The sequence below is a fragment of the Cephus cinctus genome, unplaced genomic scaffold (genome assembly GCF_000341935.2).
Source record: "Cephus cinctus unplaced genomic scaffold, Ccin1 Ccin1_scaffold0123, whole genome shotgun sequence".
In the NCBI taxonomy this organism is placed as follows: domain Eukaryota; kingdom Metazoa; phylum Arthropoda; class Insecta; order Hymenoptera; family Cephidae; genus Cephus; species Cephus cinctus.
Window position 1 is genome coordinate 712,979 of NW_014332857.1, and position 19,524 is coordinate 732,502.

The 19,524-nt window shown below is 41.3% G+C and overlaps 5 protein-coding genes and 1 long non-coding RNA gene across 15 annotated transcripts; 2 read left to right on the forward strand and 4 right to left on the reverse strand.

Annotated features, from left to right (window-relative positions):
* Positions 1-189: 189 nt before the first annotated feature.
* On the reverse strand, positions 190-1,226 carry LOC107275069 (prefoldin subunit 4). Its single transcript, XM_015754830.2, has 4 exons — positions 1,067-1,226; positions 889-993; positions 665-781; positions 190-583 (listed from the first exon to the last, which is right to left on the reverse strand). Exons 1-4 carry the CDS (start codon positions 1,103-1,105, stop codon positions 431-433), a joined length of 414 nt encoding a protein of 137 aa, XP_015610316.1. The 5' UTR covers positions 1,106-1,226; the 3' UTR covers positions 190-430.
* An 880-nt stretch (positions 1,227-2,106) lies between these two features.
* Positions 2,107-4,130, reverse strand: LOC107275067 (DNA-binding protein inhibitor ID-2). Its single transcript, XM_015754827.2, has one exon. It carries the CDS (start codon positions 3,475-3,477, stop codon positions 2,935-2,937), a length of 543 nt encoding a protein of 180 aa, XP_015610313.1. The 5' UTR covers positions 3,478-4,130; the 3' UTR covers positions 2,107-2,934.
* A 4,443-nt stretch (positions 4,131-8,573) lies between these two features.
* Positions 8,574-12,952, forward strand: LOC112493643. Its single transcript, XR_003058158.1, has 5 exons — positions 8,574-9,116; positions 11,533-11,787; positions 11,879-12,106; positions 12,239-12,480; positions 12,815-12,952. It is a non-coding gene; the product is annotated as an uncharacterized LOC112493643 (long non-coding RNA).
* Positions 11,228-12,978, reverse strand: LOC107275068 (transcription factor 21). Of its 4 annotated transcripts, none has more exons than XM_015754829.2 (3): positions 12,838-12,978; positions 12,341-12,722; positions 11,228-11,766 (listed from the first exon to the last, which is right to left on the reverse strand). In XM_015754829.2, the coding sequence occupies exons 2-3, from the start codon at positions 12,662-12,664 to the stop codon at positions 11,548-11,550; spliced, it is 543 nt and encodes a 180-aa protein (XP_015610315.1). In that variant the 5' UTR covers positions 12,665-12,722; positions 12,838-12,978; the 3' UTR covers positions 11,228-11,547. The 4 variants fall into 4 exon arrangements, with proteins under 4 accessions (XP_015610315.1, XP_015610314.1, XP_024935670.1 ...); XM_015754828.2 differs by having other exon boundaries at positions 12,341-12,726; positions 12,838-12,974; XM_025079902.1 differs by having other exon boundaries at positions 12,341-12,677; positions 12,838-12,922.
* A 164-nt stretch (positions 12,979-13,142) lies between these two features.
* Positions 13,143-18,824, reverse strand: LOC107275065. 7 transcript variants are annotated; one of them, XM_025079892.1, is made up of 8 exons: positions 18,075-18,824; positions 17,710-17,985; positions 17,575-17,640; positions 16,962-17,487; positions 16,734-16,891; positions 16,537-16,656; positions 16,153-16,447; positions 13,143-13,274 (listed from the first exon to the last, which is right to left on the reverse strand). In XM_025079892.1, the coding sequence occupies exons 2-7, from the start codon at positions 17,949-17,951 to the stop codon at positions 16,162-16,164; spliced, it is 1,398 nt and encodes a 465-aa protein (XP_024935660.1). In that variant the 5' UTR covers positions 17,952-17,985; positions 18,075-18,824; the 3' UTR covers positions 13,143-13,274; positions 16,153-16,161. The 7 variants fall into 7 exon arrangements, with proteins under 7 accessions (XP_024935660.1, XP_024935661.1, XP_024935663.1 ...); XM_025079893.1 differs by having other exon boundaries at positions 17,710-17,990; XM_025079895.1 differs by having other exon boundaries at positions 16,734-16,888; positions 17,710-18,824.
* On the forward strand, positions 14,306-16,094 carry LOC107275064 (craniofacial development protein 1). The gene is made up of 2 exons (XM_015754818.2): positions 14,306-14,532; positions 14,649-16,094. The coding sequence occupies exon 2, from the start codon at positions 14,672-14,674 to the stop codon at positions 15,533-15,535; it is 864 nt and encodes a 287-aa protein (XP_015610304.1). The 5' UTR covers positions 14,306-14,532; positions 14,649-14,671; the 3' UTR covers positions 15,536-16,094.
* Positions 18,825-19,524: the final 700 nt, after the last annotated feature.

Sequence of the window (19,524 nt, forward strand, 5' to 3'; positions counted from 1 at the left end):
CAAATACTGGTGCAGCATTTAGCAGAGGCCATTATACGCCCAAAGGGAATTTATTCTATTTTCATGTGATACTATTGATAGATCATTATACACTTGTTAATGCTATATTCTGAATTGTTGATAGATAGTAATTATTCGAGTTTTTAAAAATATTTTTTGGAAAATACATAAAAGAATTGATATACTGCCTATTTTTCAAAAGTGAAATTTATTGATAATCTTTATGATAAAGAAGCATGTTATACAAGGTAGCATTTACAGATACCAATAACAACAAGTATGAACTATTATCAGTGACTGGAATTAACTTATAATACAAAATTGGGAAGAAACAACCTTGGTAAACGTTCTTCTTAAGATTACTTCTCTTCGATCAGGTTTTATAAAAAATGAAAATGTATTATTTTCTTGCATTCAGAAAATTGTTATATCACTCTTCCTCAGCTTCTAAATTGATATGACTACCAAACTTTGCATAAAGCTGAGTCTTTAATTCACTCATCAGCACTTTTAAATCGGCACATTTACTTTCAAGAATCATAATCTCGGCCTTCTTTTTCTCTTTTGCCTCTTCTAAACATTTCTATAAAATATTATTATAGGATTTCAATATACTATTGTATTAAGAAAGTAATACAAAGTTTTAATGACTGTTACAAATTACCTGCGTTTTTTCAAGATCTTGCTCGACAAAGATTTCTCCAATGTGATAAGGAATTTTCACATCATCATCCAATAGAGATAACTCATCGCAAGCATCTTCTAAGCTTTTAATGTCATTCTATAAAAACGTCATTTATACATGGGTAGAATAAATGACTTCCTTAGATCATCTGTATAAGTGACCATATATGGTCACAAAGAAGAACATTCCAGAATATAAATTACCTGTTTTATTTTGAGTTCCTCCTTATAGTCCTCGAGTTTCGCGTTTTGTCTTGCAAATTTATTAATTTTTTGTTGATCTTCATAAGTTATATGAACATCAGAGTCCTATGATTTTTTAAACATATAGGTTATTCACAAACACATTAATTATATAAATATAATTTGTAATTAAACTTACTGGTTGGAAACCACCTTGTGCATTTTTACCACCAGCCATACTTTACAATTATAGATTCTTTTTAATTATTATAACAATTCATATAAGATTCCTGCAGATAAAATAAATTAATCCACTGCATGCGTAAAAAAATGTAAGTTCAGTTTCAAATTTATCTCTCGAGAGGGCAGGGCAAATCAGAAAATATATACAACGTCATCTTTGCAGCATTCCTTCAAACCACATGAAATCCTACAACTGATATAGCAGTGATTTAAGAAATCGTTCAAAGTCATTACCACGAAGAAATAACTAATAGAATTTCATCATTAAAATCTCACGAAATCTGTAAGTTTCTTTATTCATTGTATATACAAAAAATAATATACTGCTTCCTGTCTTCAAACATAAACTTACAGTCTTAAGGTTACCTAACAGTTTCAAGGTTTATCGCACAGGTGGCGCCAAACGCACCACCAAGGAATACTACCAGCCCTTTTATGGATCCCGAGCCCCGAGCTTATTATACAATACACGCATCATGTAAATTTCAGATCAGAGACAAGTACAGAAAAATATTTCATTACAGAATACAACCTATACAAGTATGAAATTCTGCACGATACCCAGGAGACAGGACAATGAATTCCACACGCACTTCCCTACACGTCATACTTCAATCTTCCCCAAATATTCCCATGGGTCTGAGAGTGTTCCCACGTTGCCAGTAACTCGAGGAAGGCGCACGTGGGCGCATATGACCCACCCGGAAGGCTATACGGCTGCAGCGTCGGATCAATAACCGTAGATTCGTTGAGTTAGCACACCCCTAGAACACCCTCGAGCAATAACGTCGACTTCTCAGAATATGGAGAATCAAGTAATCCTTATAAACTTAGAAAAGAACCGAATACATCTTGAAATAGCTGTAAAATTATATGTCAGAGTAAGCAAAAAGTATAGCATCAACACGAACGTTATACTTTCTCTCATCAAACACTTTCCAAGTAAAATTATAGACTAGTTGGTGACGGGGATGCCAATGATAAGTAAACTAGTCATAAGTTTTATTTATGGACATAACGTCTCTCTTTATTTTACTGGCTGAACATGCGCGCTGTCCTTCCTGAAGGGAGTTAACGCGCTCATCATACCATATCATCATCGCGTCTAATTATCGCGTATTTACAGCCTTTCAGTCTTGGCGAATATACAATAGTTATGCTCCCTCTCGTCGCCTGCAACCCTCTACTCTATATATATATATATATATATATATATCCACTCTTCACTATCTCGTCACTTCATCCCTTTCGCACGCACGCATACACACACGCATAAAGAAATAAAACAATAACGTAATCCAGTGATAACAAATATAATAATAATAATAATAATAATAATAGTAATAGAGTTCGGGAGTAAAGAGCGGCGGCATAATAATTCTTACAGTAACCAAGTCCATAATGATACCAATTCGTTCTTTTTTATAGAATCTATATACAAGCGTGAAGTAAATAATTATATAATTTTTGTTCTCCTATCAGATGGAACTAGGCGTCTTCCTCACAATGGACAACTATGGCGTCGAACGGAGGAAGAGATATTCAATCGGAGACTACAAGAAGAGATGGATGTAAAAATCATGGTTAAGCGGAAGAGAGGATGAATAGAGGAGGGACAGGAGGGGGATACAAGGGTTAACAGAATATGAAGGGAAAAGGTGACGGAGTTCCTGATGCTTAAGGAATGCGATGAGTCTTTTGCTATATATACAATATTTACAGAAACGATAGAAGAGAATGGCCAGGCCGATATACGGTACACGGCTAGGCTATAGGGGATGATTGTGTGTTCGACAACCCCGAGGACGTATCCTGCATCGTCGGTCACCGTTCAACGAGGGTGCTTCTAGATGAGCCTGCTGTTGACGCAGACGCCGTCGGCGTCGACGTCGCCATGGGCATCGCCCTCATCGATGTCGCCATTGTTTCTTTAGTGTTTCTGCTGGTAATGCTATCAGTATTATTACTGTTTACTGTGCTACCAGGAGTTCCGGGGTTGTTGACGACGGTGCTAGGACTCCCAGTGACAGAGCCAATGGTGACAGTCGTGGCGGCGACATTGAGAAGTGGCTGAAGCGGTTGCCTCGAGGATGACTTACTGGTGCCAGTTGACTCCTGGACGTTGGTCTCCTCCAGGGTGCTCTGCAGATCACATATGTACTCGATGACCCTCTGGATAACTTCAAGCTTCGACAGCTTCCTCTTCCTGGGCATGTCTGGCACCAGGCTACGCAACTTTGTCAGGTAGGCTGCAACTTCCTCGGCCTCCAGGTCTCGTCTCGTGCCATTTATTCCTAATCCGTTGTGCAGTACACCACGACTCGGAGGTACCCTGCCTCCCACGGGACTCACCACCATCGCCTTCATAATGATTCTCTCGGCGCTTGCACCACTCTCTTCTCCCTCTGAGGCTTCTCCTCTTATCGATCGTCCGTCCAGTGCTTTAGCGGCTCTGCTCTTCTCTCTTCACTCTTCCGCCCCGACGCTTCACCCCTCGCCACGACACAGCCCTTGCCCGAGCCCCAGCCCCAACACCAGACTCAGCCTTCTATTTCGCCTTAAACTTTGGTGCAATCAAACACGGTATATCAGTCTCCTCGATTTTTCCTTAGTTTTCCTCACTAGCACAGCTTCTTCCAGTTAACCAGCATTTATTCCGTACACTTCCCGTTGAATTTTATTTTATAAACTTGACAGACCCCACCTTGTTGATTCGACCGTACAAGGCTCACGCACTACTGCATATGCGCAGCTTTCTTATTTTTTATTTTTTTACTACTGGTAAAAGCCGTCTTTAGGATGGCTGCGTCATTGCTCATCAACTTCCTCCTTCATTCCCTGCTGTCTCCTCGTTTCATCCAGGTCGACGAGAAACTTCGGAGATGCCACACAGAACGGAATTCCAAGTGACCTGGGAATAACAGGCACTGGTTTTCGTTGGAAGAAGTGAATGAATGAAAGAAGGAAGAGAAGTAGAAAAAATATTCGACTGTCACCACTGCTACTGGGGGATCGAAGTCAACTGGTCTCCGCCCCTCACTCTCGTCAATTTATAACCGTCGCTAGATTCCCCCACCATCCCGTCACCGGTGCTACGGCGCAATCGCTGCGAGAGAATAAGCCGTGAGTAACAGAACTAAACCACTATCGAGTAACCTCCTCGTGAACAAATTCGTACAATTATCCTGATTTCATTATCACTTTTCTTCCATCTGACTCCCGATGACTTTCCATGAATCTGGATAAGGAACGGAGTAATAATCTCTAAAGTAAGTATATTCATATACATAAATAGAGTGACAAATACATCATCACAATTTTTTCTTACTTTCCTTAGACCCTGCCATTATTTCACCCAGTCACCTCACTCAAACCCATCACTAGTCTCGAGGGTGTTTGAGAAGCAGGACTCTCGGCGAGTTGCGCGAACGTAGACGAGGAGTGAAAGAGGAGAAACAGAAAGAGAAGCGAAGCGAGGGGAAAGGAGGAAAGGCCATTGTTGAACGTCCGCCGGCGCCAGCCACTAGCCATCACGGCTACCACCACTACAACCATCAGCGTCACCATCACCATCAACATCGGTTCCACTATCATTTATAATACAGTGGGAGAACTGGAAGCACTGAAAGCAACAAGAACATCAATGCCAATCTCAAATGATTTCGGATTTCGAATCTGTACTGGGTCTAGCCGATCCTTGAATCATCGCGAGACACGTACCTCGAGCCCATTAACACCTGGCAGATGTCCTTTAGAGTATGACGGAACGAAATTTCCCCAGCTATCAAGCAGATGATCGTTACAAAGAATCACAGGATGGACGATGGACGAGCTGACCTCGTTTATGAACTCTATGAGAATCACGGTTTCTCTCTGAACTGTCATATCTAGAGCGTAAAGGCGCACCTGCAAGAGGTAACTTCGTTACGTTCCTCGTACCAGACATCCAAGCTGCTTCACTATGCCTGAATGATAAATAGTACATATAGTATAACTGGGCACAACTAGCCACAACCGGGCGGCTTAAACGACACAGTTTCTATATCAACGCATGCAGCAGGGGGGGAGGAAGCGGGACACGGACGCATTCATCAACAGCTGACTTGAGCGTCACCGCTATTATCTCATGAGTTATGAATGATTCATGGAGACGCTCCGTGTCTTAGTTGTCGTCGTTGCCGCCTCTACGTGCTTGCCCTTACAAAATCTTCTGTATTTTCTCAATCTCCATTTCTCGCTCTCATCAAATCCGTAGCATCCGTGGCAGCAGCCGCGCAGTGAGTCCGCTTTATTTTTCTTCTTCTAAGATTATACCTTGAGTTATCTTCTGTTTCTCGTATCCTTTTTATTTTATCCAGTCTGATCTCTTTCTTTTTTTTCTTTCCTTTTAGCTTGGCACAGCGCTGCGTCAGACGCCGGCAAGGTAAGCCAAGTGAAGCAAGAGAATAACTCATGTGTTTCTTGCTGGGAAGTCAGTATGCAATAATCGGACGAGTTCGTCGTGGTAGCCGGCGACAGCTGCCCGAACGAGAATTGAGAACGAGAAGGAGAACTGAGGAACCCACGGGACGAGTACACGAGGTAATCGTGTGCTTCCTGCCTGCACTGCTTCGTATACATAACTGCCTATTGGGTGTATCTTCCTGCCTCGCAGACATCGGCTACGTTTGTATCTATGAAAGAATCGAATCAAAGGTAAACAAACAAGTGGTACGAGTTACCCTGAAACGTAATCTCTAATCGGATCGTACGTTAACGATAATCAATCAAAGGCGTTCTATCGATATGCCAATCTGTCAGTCATGAGTGCTACTGAACTCAGAATGCACTGTTTGACGGTCGCGCGATATTATTTGTTATCAAAGACGCGTAGGTTTTTCGAGTAAATTTTCATGGAAATGTTTTTGCCAATAGTGAATTTCAGGGGTGCGCGTGGCGGCGTGTGACCGACGTGGCAATGCTGCTTCGTAGGAGGCTTTGCCAGTGGCTGTCGAAAATTATTCCGGGGAGTGTATCTTGGCATCGAATGATTGTGCGCCGCCGGCTAACAGCCGAGTGGACCTCAAGTGCACGTGCGCCTTGCACGTGTTATCCGCCGGGGCGAGTCTCCCTTTCCGATTCCTCATCCCGCTGCCCCTGCCCCCTCCTGGTCCCCCCTCAGCTGCGCTCGTCCCCTTGCACCTCAGGCCCCTTACCTACGTCTCTGTCACTGCTTACGGACTATAACCCCTCCTATCACTGCCGCACACACTTCATATCTCTTTCCTCCTCGTCTAGATATAGTCACAGTCATTCCATACAGTGCATCCCTCGCACCAAGGGGCTGTACTGGCTGCTAACTATGACCAAGCCGGGAAGGCTTTGCCGCTGGGATTAGGATTGCCTGCCTAATGAGCGCGAGTGCATTGGCCCTTTGTTTTTCTTCGATTTTGCTTGTACTTCGCTTTCCGCCATTTTCCAATGACCCCTTGACTCCCGGCACGCTTTATCGACTATTTTCGTTTGAGGATGTCGCCTCGAAGCACACCGGCTGTATGAGATCCTGTGAAAACGTAATGTACATTGAACCGAGGTGTTCCATCGGTGGTAACGTACGTCCGTCTGTTAATTCTAGCGATGGTTCAACCGCTTATTATACTATTTGCACAGCTGCGCGCCTAATCAGAAAAAATCTTTGTCATCTATTTCAGAGATAAATGCTTGTTTGCCAGTCGTCGAGTAACGCCGGGCCATCCTCTGGGCCCGCGTTCCCTGGCATCTCGAGGAGTCGTGATGAGAGACGGGGAAAAAGAGAGGAAGACGCAGATGGAGATGGGAGCGAGGAATCCCGCGCGAGAGGAATGCCTCGAGGCGGGTGCGGGTTGTAGGACTCGATGTCCAAGACGAAATAGCAGGCAGGGCTTCTTGGCTGGTTTGGCCCCGTGGGAACGCGTTGGTGGCCAGCTGCACTGATTGCCGTGAGGACGTAACATCGTTCCTCGTGTATACGCTCACGTCCGTGCGAGACAGAGAGGGCACGTATAACCAGGACCTCGGGGAAAGGGAGACGGCGAGTGAGAGAGGGATCGAGAAAGAGTGGAGTGTGCGCGCCTGATCACCGGGGCTAACGTAGCGGGTCTCGTAGGCCCCCCCTTGGACAAGGGCTGTGAGCGGGACGGGCAAGCAGGAGACGAGCGAGTTCCACTAGACGAGATCTTGTCGAGCGTTGATGCGCGGGGATCAGGACGACGAGAGGGGTACCACAGAATGGAAAGACTCTCGAGTGGCATCGGAGTGGGAACAGAGTGGGTAGCGTTGGTTGGCTGGCTTGCTGGTAGACTGGCTGCTCGGTGTGGTAGCCGTGGAGGACCGTGAAGTTGTTGGGTGTCGCGGGGACCGGGGTGAGGACGCATTCCAGAGAGGCGCCGGCCAGTCTGCGGCACACCTGCGCGTTTGGTTGAATCACGGCGCCTCTTTCACCGCCGCCGCCACCACCACCACCACCACCACCACCACCGCCGCTCCGCTCATTCCTTCGCCTTGCCATCCCCCATTCCATTACCTAGACTCACTGTAAGAACGTATACACTGGCTTACTTGCACGTACCCAACGCTTACGGACTTTGAGACTCCACCTATAGCCTTACCTACCTATAATTTTACGTACAATCGGAGGCGTGCAGGTGTCCGTCCATCCATCCGTTTGCCTCTGCGTCCGTCACTCGTAGCGCCTATCACGGCCCTGTTGACTTCTAGCGATAGACTTGGCACACCTGTTTCGTCATTCTTATGAGTGCATTTCTTCTACCGCGGTATAGCAGCTCGGCAAGGACGTAGAGAAATCTTGTGTTTACGCCTTGCGAATGAGGATTTAGTCAAATTCGGTGCGGAATCATTGTCGGAAAATCATTGTAGGAAGACACCAGGTGGTCGCGAACTGATCGTCACGACCAGCTGCTTCTATTTGAACCTCGCGACTTTTTCCATTTATAATTAATGAAACGCACTTGAGACACCTGTTCAGCGATCTTAGCCGGCACAGGTGGCGACCGCGATAAACCTCAGCCTAAAAAGCTACTTGAGCGTACGAATATATCGATGGCTATCTTAACTCAAACATTTTAAGTTCACTCGCACTCAATGATCACAAATCGGCAGCCTTCATTTTTATATAATAATTATATAAATTCCAATCTTTCAGTTCTACCCTGTGGGAAAACTTCTGAACATGCCGTGGGGCACGATTCAGGCCTGCCTTAACACACAGGGTTCAGAGGTTCTCTTCTTTCTCCTTCTTCGCTCCTTACATCTTGCTCTTAAAGTTGTAGGTGGCGGAGTCGCGTTCCCAAGGAGCTCCTACTACCTGTTGCGGCCAAACTGGACGGACCTCAACGAACCTGTATGGACCTGAGAACGGACAGAGCGAGTCACTTACAATGGTAAAGGTAGACAGAGATACAGTGATCTTTAGCGAGAGAGAGAGAGAGAGAGAGAGAGAGAGAGAGAGAGAGAGAGAGAGAGAGAGAGAGAGAGAATATACTGTGCGAGAGTGTGTATATACTGTAAGCCACCAAAGAAACAAGAGGAAAAGTAAGACGAAGAGGAGAATGAAGTAGATAAAGAAATAGGAGGAAGAGGAGAAGAGGGTAAAAGGAATAAAAAGATAAGGACAGCCAGAGCCTTCGTGAATCCGTTTGTTCGCGTTTGGTGCGGTGAAAAGGAGGAGCCGTGCTGCACGGAGTTGCTCAGTGGTTTGGAGTCGATAGCGAGCGAGGGCATAGCTGGGCATAGCGTGGGCTAGGTAGTGCGGGAGGGCAAGACGGGAGGCCCTGGCGACAGACTGGCGGGCGCGCACCTGCACTCGCTGTTGCCTCGCCGAAGGAGGCTACGAGCCGACACTGCTCGACACTCACAATCAGGGGCGCACCTAACGCACCTAACATACCCCGGCATTCTCTGACTCTTCCTGGACCTCTGGATCCCCGGGACCGCCTTCAGGATTTCTTTTTCTACGTCCTGTAAAAGAGGTTAGGTGAACTTGTGACCAAGACACAAATGAAATAGGTGCATTCCTGGACCTTATCTTATGGCCAGCGTGGGACGTTGGGCCAACGACGACTCCAATAACCCAGAGCCTTGCCGATTCCTTTTGTACTTTGTGTATATATATATACGCACTCGTGGTCCATTCCCACGAGTCTCTACACTCTCGGAGATTGTCCTTCTCTTCTTATTCTCAGTCACAATCGCATTCTCAAGCCCAATCCCTTTTGCTTTATTTTATTATTATTATAGTTAGTGCTATTATTGGCCTTAAGTATATATATATTTATGTATCGTCAACTCTACGTCATACATGCTGACTTGTTTACGTGCACGAAATTTCCTGTGTAATAACATGGATATTACAACGGATTGAAAATTTTCGTTCTGTCCTCTAACGCAAGGTGCGTTAACGCAAGATTGCGAGCATTCGCAATCAGCAGATCAGCCAAGGATATCACCCTCGGTCGGCATTTTCTTACGTTATTGTCAAATTGCGCAACGACGTGACTGATCGATGGATAAAAGAGCTTTAAACTCGAGACGATAATTTTTCCTTTACGCGTGTTCGCCATCTACGGTGATCAAGTTTTTAATTTTTTTTTAATCTTACCCTGCCTACAGTGATTTGCTCCTTAGGCTTCTTTTTCTCTTTTCTAATTATATTTATCTGACTCTGTAACACGATGTGAAAACTTATTATGCGTACACTCCTAGTCCTACGAGAGAACATTGTCGGTGTTTGCTGTACTAGTAACGGACGTTCGATCGAGAACGCGTGTCTTCTTATCTAGCGACGCTCTGCTAGCCATTTTTTTCTTTGCCCTATTTATAATTAGTGATAATAATGTCCGAGGCGCCGTTCTGGTTATTTTTGACTTAAAAATCCGCTGGCGCTTAATCGTTCGTTATTCCTTTTGTAAAATGCACTAATTTTGCACCTGTAATTAGAAATCACCTCGAATTACTTAGCTAGTTCACCTGTACTAATAATCATCGAATTTTACGTATCAGATATGATATCTTTATAGGTAATTAAAGATCCAATCGACGTTTATAAGTAATGATTCAACTTTGATCTTTACATCACTTTGTGCTTATCACCGAATCAATGAGTAAATGTATATTTGGACAAATCGATGTAAAATTGGCTGATTCAACGTTATATTTTAGTGACAAATATTGTGATAACTCTTTAAATAATTCTTTTCTGGCTTTATTTTTATCAAGTATCGTGACTTTCTTATATTGTCGTTAAGGATATAGACGGTGTAGCCATCTTTCTTAAAATCTTTTAAATGCTGAGATTTAACGACTTACGGTATTTAAAATCTCTGTTGGTCGGTATGATCTTTGTATTTGTGTTATTGATAAAACAGTTCTCCGTTTCTACGTGAGATGGCAGTGCTATCATATACCCACTAACGCCATCTCTGATCATACTCTCGAACTAACTGTAATGATTCCGACAGCAAATAATTTCAAACACAGGCGCTTCTTGACTCCTAACTTATAGTATTCATAGGAAATACAGTCACTGGCTATAAAGCATTATAAAGCTAGTAAAAAACACGATATGGCGGATACTGGCATCGGTAATGAACGAATTCAACCATCTAATTCATTATACCGTAACAAATAGATCAAATTTCTTCTTCGTTAGTTATGACTTTCTAAATTTTCTACAGACTCCATGTAACTGCACATTTGGCGCCAAAAGAAAGAAAGCATGCTAAAAAATGTCGAAATGTTTCATAAAACAGGACTAACGAAGATTTTTTAATTCAACGTAAAACCAAAAGGTTCCTCCTAGTCTTTCTCTCAACGTGAAAACATCCAGTCGATATGACAAGAGATACCGGTCAGTAGTTTCTCTATTTGTTGGCCTACAAGAGGGATACATGTATTATTTTAGCATTGGGTTTACACAAAAGGTCCTTTACTCAGTTTATTTAACTTGGCCGCTTTTATCCTCCTAACATTACCGACGTCCGTTCTTTCTTTATTTTCACTACCGGATATGTTCTCTCTTCTGTCAGGGACAGTATGTGTCAATGTCTCAAAACGAAATAAGATACCCAATTCTGAGAGGATCACCGTGTATAAATCCTTTATTCGACTAGCTGCAGTTATGCTTTGGTTATACAAATCACATAAGTGATCATCGAGAGGAATATTACGTTAATAAATAATGTCCACTGGAATAAATATTATATCAAGTCTAAACTCTTTTAGGAAAAAATGGCACTTTGGCGTTATTATAATATATATATGTCCTCCGTCTCTCTCTTTCTCTCGCTCTCTTTTTCTTACTTCCTTTCTCTCTCTCTCTCTCTCTCTCTCTCTCTCTCTCTCTCTCGCTCGCACTCACACAATTTTTTCTGTCACTTATGTATATAGATCTCTCGAATCTCTTCAGTAATATGTAATTTGCGAATCGTGACTGTGACGTATTGAGAGATTTTGATGACCAAAGTGATGATGATGATGATGATGATGTGAAGTTGGAGTCTCGTGAGGTATATGCTGACCGCGATATTGATTCTGATCTGGAGATGATGAAGAACCAGAGGAATTGCAACCATTGTTCAGCAGCATGGGATTGGAAGTTCCTTGAATAGCGAATGGCCAGGACTGAAAGAATAATGGATGATTGTAAGTATAATTTATTTATATGTAAAAATGAATGTGGCAGGAGTCGGTTTTAAGGTACTTCAGGGATAAATTGTGAATAATTTTGTTCCAGAATAAAGATTCATCTTGTTGAAGGAGTCAAGCGAACGAGGGAAGGAAGAAAGACTAACGGGAGAACAAAGTTAGAATTAATGGGAAGGGAGGAGGAACGAGAGGGAAAGAAGGGAGTTGAAAGTGATTCGGTCCACCTGGTCAGACGTAAACAGAGAGAGGATGCCTAGAATTGTGGCATCCTTTACGTCGCGACGCTGACAATGAATGGATCCACCTGGTGCTACTGGTATTTCGTATTTTCCGAATCTAGATATTTATTAGGGTTTTAAGTAAAAATTTTAAAGAAACGTTAATCAAGTAGACTATAGTAGCGGAAATGTCGAATTTTGTAGACGCTACTGAAATATGAATTTTGCAGATTCGAGGAAGTGAAAGAAATCAAAGATACCGAGGAGCGAGATCAGTATCGATATGGATGCTGAGGATGAGCAGGATATAATATCTTTCATGGTATGCTTACCAGTGCAAGAGACAAGGACTTTGTACTCTCATAATGTGGATCAACGTCATCTCTGAGTACAGCACGTAGATGAGCAATGTACGTGGCAGCAAGTCGCAGCGTATCCAGTTTGCTGAGTTTCGTATCGGCTGGCACCCAGGGTAGAGTTGTTTTTAATCGGCAGAAAGCTTTGCTCAGGACACGCATCCTGGCTCTTTCTCTAGCATTTGCTGCATTCCTTGGTGCTCTACTCTCCACTTCGTCCTTGCTGTACTTGTCCTCGGAAGCGTAATCCTCGTCATCGGCTTCGAGGGAGGTCGTGGAGATACGTCGTTTCTTAGGCATCTTCGTCGGCTTCCTTAATTCGAGGGATTTATGATCTTATGATGACGTCCGAGTTTTTCTATCTTAATGAACAAATTAAAAAAAATTATTTTTAAAACTTATTCATCCACCTCTCTTGCAATTGCTCACTGTTTATCTTTTCTTTTTAAGGACTAACTCTTTCCTTCCCGTACCTTATATTGGATCGATATCTCAAGGATCACGATCACGCGGATAAGGAACGACAAGCTTTGTCGATCGGGTGGAACTAATTGCTGTGGGTGCTAAGAAGTCCCGTGGGAGGAAGAGGAAAAAGAAGATCTACTGGATGGAGGTGGAGAATGGGGAAATACATGGACCAGGGTGGGATTTGGGACGTCCTAAGATCCGGGCGGAGCTTTCGCTGTTCCTCCTCCTACAAAAATTCGACATATGGAACCACCTGGATCATCTTCTCTTATTATCTTGCTTCCTGTCTCACTTACTCTCTTATGAGTCCACTTCGCGATTGGCCCTGGCCCAAAACTTGCGCCTTTCAACTTCCTATTGCTCTTACTCATAAGCTTTACATATGTTTTAGATCGCCATATTGTCATTTTGCAAGATTCGCTTCTCATGCTGGATTCAAAATCTGTAATATTTATTATGAAAAAGTCATCGTTATTCTTCACTAGCTCACCCGACAGACGTTGTCCTGTCCATATTTTAATAAATATGTTTGTGAAGCTATTGGAAATGTGAAAAAAGCACTTTCAGTTTTTCCAGAATTTTCCATATTTTCTGGGCAACTTTTTCAATTTTTCTTTCTCTAAAAACCTTATTCGGACTATTACGAACATTTTTTTTAAAAATTAGCCAAATCGGTTCAGTCGCTCTCAAGTCATGCGCTTACCAACGAATAGCATTTAATTTTTATTTATATAGGTTTGTAACGCGGAAGTAGCGTAAAGATAATTAAGAATGGAAGCAAGAGAGAATTGGATGCTTTAGCTTACTCAATGTTTTTGATTAGATTTTATTTTTACAAACAGATGCATTTCGTCGAGCGACTTCCTAGTTCAAAGGTCATGTTCTGACTGGTTTGGGCAGAAAGGACTTGTCACGTATTAATCCAGCTAAAATCCCCGTTGAGCGATAGTCATCCATTTCACTAGAACGAGGATCCCTTATGCATGCTGTAATTCGAGGTCGCGGCCGAACAGAACATCTTTCTTGATACCCAAATAAGTCTTTCAGGGACAAAGGCAGAAAGTTTTAAACCGAAGAAAGTTTCTTAAAACCCTTAGCAATTCGACTCCTCGCTTTCTATAGTGTCCTAGACTCGAACAGCTTCCTAATTTCCTGGTCTCCTGATCCTCTGGATTATCTACCAGTTTCCCAGTTTTCCGATTCTTCTAGTTTTCTCCATTTCTAGTCTCCTGCTTCTTGTTCTTCCGCCTTAGAAGTCTTTTTTATATTTTTTTCATTTTATTCGAATATCAATCTTATATTGTTTGGGAAAATGACTGGAGAAATTATGAAAAGATGGAATCCATGGGCGAGGGTTTATTAATATTTTTCTTCAATTTTGATATTTTTTTATTTTGCGCGAATTACGTTACCGACTCGCTTGTCGGTCGTTCTATTTAGTTTACTATATTTGGTTTAGATGGAGACACTGAACTTTTCTCTCTAAATCTTTCTCCAAATCCAAGTCCCAAAATCAAAGCCAAGCTCATTCCATACGTAATTTGTAGTGATTGTATGTAGTTTTGGAAATACTATTTAGAATATTTTGCCAAAAAGATACTTACTAGAGCATCTCATGAAAGTTTAATTTGATTGAAAGACGATAAGTTTTGTAGCTACTCATCCTTCATCTTAATATTGTCAACTGTCTGTTACTAAAGGTTAGAATAAAATATAATTATGGATCCATAGATGACTATGCGATTCAGTATCATTGCGAATCATAGCCTAACATTATTTTTGTGTCATTGTAGTTTTATTTGCCTGTTTGTTTAAGGTACTTAATTCAAGGAGAATAACATGTCGAGAGAACACGAATTACCCTCTGACTCTGACGAAGATGATGAAGATTACATTCCTGATAAAGCTGAGAATGATCCAGTGTCAGAAGTTGATTCAGAAGATGATGCTGAAAGTGGTGCAGAAAATGAAAACGACGAGAACCAGGAAGGTGGCAAAATTAAGAAAAAGAAACGTGGTGCAGTAAGTAAGGGCAAAGGACGGAATCGGAAAAGAAAGTTGGAAGAAAGCTCAACAAAGGGAAAAGAAAAAGAAATTGATGAGGTGCCAGTGGAGAAGAAGCAATTGTCTGAAGAAGAAGAAAGGAAGAAAGCAGATTCTCTGTGGGCTGATTTTATGAAAGATGCAGCATTTACTCCAAAACCCAAACTACAAAATTCTACAAACTGTTCAAGGGACAAATCTCCACCTGTCATAAAACCAAAAGTGGAAGAAAAAGTGAAGATAACAAAAGTATTTGAATTTGCTGGAGAAGAGGTTAAAGTTGAAAAGGAAGTATCTATTGACTCTGCAGAGGCAAGACTCTGTGCATCTTCCACAGAGAGTTCCATAAAAGAATCAATTCCTTCACTAGCACATACAGGACGACCATCTTGGGGTAGGGTTAGTGCACGTTCTGGCTTGGGTGGAATATCCTCAGTTCTGGGACAACTTGGCAAAAAGGCAAAGATCAGCACTCTAGAGAAATCTAAATTGGACTGGGATAATTTTAAGAAACAGGAAAACCTGGAGGAAGAAATCACTTCTCATAACAGGGGGAAGGACGGCTACTTAGAACGACAAGATTTCCTCCAAAGAGCAGATCTGCGACAATTTGAAATCGAGAAACAACTAAGGAACACTGGTAGACGCAGTGCACGATGAGCTCTTCCATTGAACAACGCGATATCCTCGTTCTGATTCACGTGCTTGCTACTATCTTTTTATTTCGAGGTTATTTGTATCCTCAGTGAATTCCTTCAGAATCCTTGATGTTTTCGGCAACGTAAAGATCAGCAAATATATTGTGCTTAGAAGAAGACACAGGGATAGAAAGAAAAGGAGTAAGCATGCTTAAGGACAGACAAGGACTAAGCATTCCAGTGTATTGAAAATAATTGAATATGTAACGAATGCCTTGAGATTTGCTTGGCCCATGATCACTGCCTTTCGGAGAGTGAGACAAACGCCTCGGTTTTCTCATATTCATCATTTTTTACTAGCGCCCTATGATATACTCTTGGTGTTTAATTTTATTTTACGACTTAAGCAACTCAGGTAATGACTTTCTTGACAGTTTAACGCATCTGCAAAATGGCGATATCCTATGCTATCAATTCGTGTAATATAATATACGTCTGTATTGTGGATACACGTAATAATAACAGTATCTATTTATGTCCAATGCAGGAGTTACCTAATAAATTTGAAGACACATCGATGAGCTTCTATATTATAATTTTATCACACACAGTTACGAATCATTATTATTCAATTCGTACCTGTTCAGATTACTTGCTTGCTGTCCTGTAAAATTGACCACGAGTTCTTCGACCAGGCCAAAATGCATATGGCCAAAAAATGATGTCAAATATTACTCCCATCAGGGTACTTCTACTCCCTTGTACTTTACTTCCTTTATTCTTCCTCTTCTTCTTCTTCTCATCTCTTCTTACTGTTTCCTCAGTAGACACTATTATCTGACTACTTAACTTTTCAGGCCTATGAATTCTCTGTTGACACTCAAAGCAAGATGCTTGATTGTCTTCCAGGGTCAGTGAACTGCTACCCTTATTCCTTCAAGGAACGTGTTATAGATAATACAAATAAGGAAACGTCTTGCTAATATTTTATTTATAATTTATCTTTTTCTTTGCTTAACTCACGTATTATTAGATTGTGAACTCTGTAATGGACTAATTTCTTCACGTTCCTTTAGGACACAGGCAAAGCTAGCAGCGGGTGTAAAGCTTTTTGAACCGCCACCTTTCTCACGAATTGATCTACTACAAATTTTTTAAATTTTAGTTTTGTCAAACATAAGAGTTATATAAGGAAATATGTATAGTAATTGGGACCATACCGTTTACACTCTGAAGAAGAATAACGACTTCTCTTACTTCTTTTTGTTTTCTTACACTTTGTTATTTTGGTACTTTCTGAAGATGGTTTTGTGCAGATTTTTGTTTTCTTCCTAATACATTTACAACAGGATTCTTTGTACTGGTTTGGCATATCCTGCTGAATAAAAATGTTTTTAGTATCACAAAATCATAATATATAATAGAATGATACATAATCATGTATCTACTTTCTCTTGTAAGCATTTACAGCATTCAATTTTGTGAATATTTTCAAGCGGATATAATACATTTTTCTTGTTAGTTTCATGAGGGTTTTGAGTATTATGAAATTCAGAAGATTTATAGAACTCAGATGACCCTACTGTACAATCCCTACAGAGACATTGTGTGGATGATAACTGAGATAGCGTGGAGTTTGATTTCCTTCTAAAGCAAGAGCACAGTTTATGAAAGGTAGAGGTTGTGGATTTGTTAGACTCGCATGAGTGATCCTTTCTGACTTTATCACTATACTTATCACAGTGACTGTGGCACTGACAATGAGCATGAAATGAGAAGGAAGGACAGAGAACATAATTCTCCTTTGATTTCTTAATAGTTTTTCCACATTTGCAAGGCAACGTGTTTTTAAATTCCTTTGCCATTAATCCACAGATACATTTCTTTTCCATTTTCAATCTATCGACACAGGAACAGCAAATATTTTTATTTTTTGTTTTCCAGATCCTTGAGTCTTTCTCTCTTTCTCTCTTTCTGCGAAAGACAGAATTGTTGATGAAATACATCTTGAATTATTTCTAAATTGCAGTTGACTTATGCCTTATTAAAATCATATCCTACTGTGGGCTATGGTTTCCTGACTTTTTGGAGCATCGCACTCTATGTGTTCCAGTGGAAGGTCCCTTTCTTAGAGAAAAAACAAGAATGACATCATACTAGATGAAAAGCAGCAAGTAACAAGGAATTTACACTGACTTGTAATTCTGTGGAGAAGTAGATACAAATGGACAAGGTGAAAAACCTTCATTAACAGGTCCGCAATTAAATTCTTTATTATAATTTTCTCTCATTTTTCTGTGTCTTGAAGGATTATGGGAATTATTCACAGTACGAATTTTTTTCCTTGATGGTTTCTTCCTGTTCTCACTCACATAACTTCCTCTCTTGTTATCTTTCCGGTTTCTTGTACAGTGAGGATCCTTGCACTTTCTGGACATCGTCTAGTACACGATCCCGTTTTAATTTAAATTTCTGCACTTGAAAATTCATTGATGTTGTAAAGACTCGTGTATTCCTGGCAGACATGCAATTTTGTTCTCATTGAAAAACTGGTTGCTCACAGATGGTCATAGAGTATTCGATTAATCTTATATTTCGTGGTCATCTTTATAGATGGACCGACTCAAGGCCCAGTATCCTCTAGATGAAAAAATTTGGCAATTTTTGGATAACTAAATTTTTGATAATAATAGATGGACATTTTGCCTTCTTCAGGACATCACACCCTATTATATTCTTTTCTTATTAGCCCGTTCCAAATGGATATAATGATATAACAGAATATATCAACAAGGTTACTGGTATAATTTTAAATAATACATTTTTCTATCCAATATGATTCTAACCCTGAAAGAAATGCAGGATCGCTCCTTTGTTTCTTGCAGAAATGTTCTAAAGAAACTCTGAGAATTGTAACTACAAAGAATAACTCTTCAAGCATTACAAGTGATTAGAATGCAAGGATGTGGGAAGAGAGCATAACTAAAAATCTCAATAAGTTAAAACACAGAACAATGGGATGTGCTAAGGCGTTCGTGATGTAACAAATGAAGATATAATACAAAGCAGCACATGACAGCTGATGGTATTCATCAAATGAACGACATATTCGTAGGTAAATTCATTTCTGAAGGCATCGAATAGCTAATTGGACGTCGGTATTACTATGGGAGACGAGCAATCAGTGTCGCTAAGCAGAGAGCTCGATTTTCTCTGACTCACCAGCAACCGAATGCCAGTGACGCAATCGTACCGATATCATACTTCGAAATACCTGTAGTTCTCAGCACAGTCATATACACACATATACATCAGGGGAACAATAATCAATACCTGATATAAATTCCTTGGAGCATCACGTATACAAAAACAATTATCAAACTTTATTACAGACTTTATAATTAGAGTCCAAAGAGAAAAATGTGTCTAGTCAACTGAAATGTCTACAGTGTCGTCCGAGGTCAGACTTTGCGACAGTCTTCATGGTCTGTACGTACATTACCACTGTCCACCATTGTATATACATACAGGTACCTGGCCTTTCTAGAGGCTCTTATGTGAATACGTTGACGCAGACTTTATTTCTCTTTCGTAGACATTCCTTGGAAGGACTGCGAGAAAAAGGAGTTTAATAGGTCCTGGGAGAGTGTATATATATCCACTGACCAGTCCTGAAGCCCTGGAACCCTGGAAAGGACCGGTTGACGTAACCGGTCTACTATTTTTAACTCTTTTGTTTCGCTCTTTCGCATTTATATCTTCTCATCTTGTTCTCTCTTGTCATAGCTGCTAATATATAGTTACAGAGCACTCGGCATTTCCAAGCGATTAACCGTACCTTCGAAGATAGCCTGCTAATTCTGCGAATGCAATCGCCGCGTCATCCCCTCCTACGTAGCAGGAGTCATACACGTGTATAGTCTCAACGTAGACGATGATAATGATGATGATGGCTACTGGATGATATTTGGTCGTTCGATTATTGGAAACCGTCGTTCAATAACGCAAGGG

Excerpts from the sequence above, each read along its gene's own strand:
- LOC107275069 (XM_015754830.2), bottom strand. The coding sequence starts at position 1,105 with ATGGCTGGTGGTAAAAATGCACAAGGTGGTTTCCAACCA. Across the intron at positions 782-888 it reads AGGAACTCAAAATAAAACAG|AATGACATTAAAAGCTTAGA; the intron begins GTAATTTATATT and ends ACGTTTTTATAG. Across the intron at positions 584-664 it reads AAGATCTTGAAAAAACGCAG|AAATGTTTAGAAGAGGCAAA; the intron begins GTAATTTGTAAC and ends AATATTTTATAG.
- LOC107275067 (XM_015754827.2), bottom strand. The coding sequence starts at position 3,477 with ATGAAGGCGATGGTGGTGAGTCCCGTGGGAGGCAGGGTACCTCCGAGT.
- LOC107275068 (XM_015754829.2), bottom strand. The coding sequence starts at position 12,664 with ATGCCTAAGAAACGACGTATCTCCACGACCTCCCTCGAAGCCGATGAC. Across the intron at positions 11,767-12,340 it reads AGTCCTTGTCTCTTGCACTG|TCCTGGCCATTCGCTATTCA; the intron begins GTAAGCATACCA and ends TTATTCTTTCAG.
- LOC107275064 (XM_015754818.2), top strand. The coding sequence starts at position 14,672 with ATGTCGAGAGAACACGAATTACCCTCTGACTCTGACGAAGATGATGAA.
- LOC107275065 (XM_025079892.1), bottom strand. The coding sequence starts at position 17,951 with ATGTCCAGAAAGTGCAAGGATCCTCACTGTACAAGAAACCGGAAAGAT. Across the intron at positions 16,657-16,733 it reads TCTTCTTCAGAGTGTAAACG|TAGATCAATTCGTGAGAAAG; the intron begins GTATGGTCCCAA and ends AAAAATTTGTAG. Across the intron at positions 16,448-16,536 it reads AGTTCACAATCTAATAATAC|GAATAAGGGTAGCAGTTCAC; the intron begins GTGAGTTAAGCA and ends CGTTCCTTGAAG.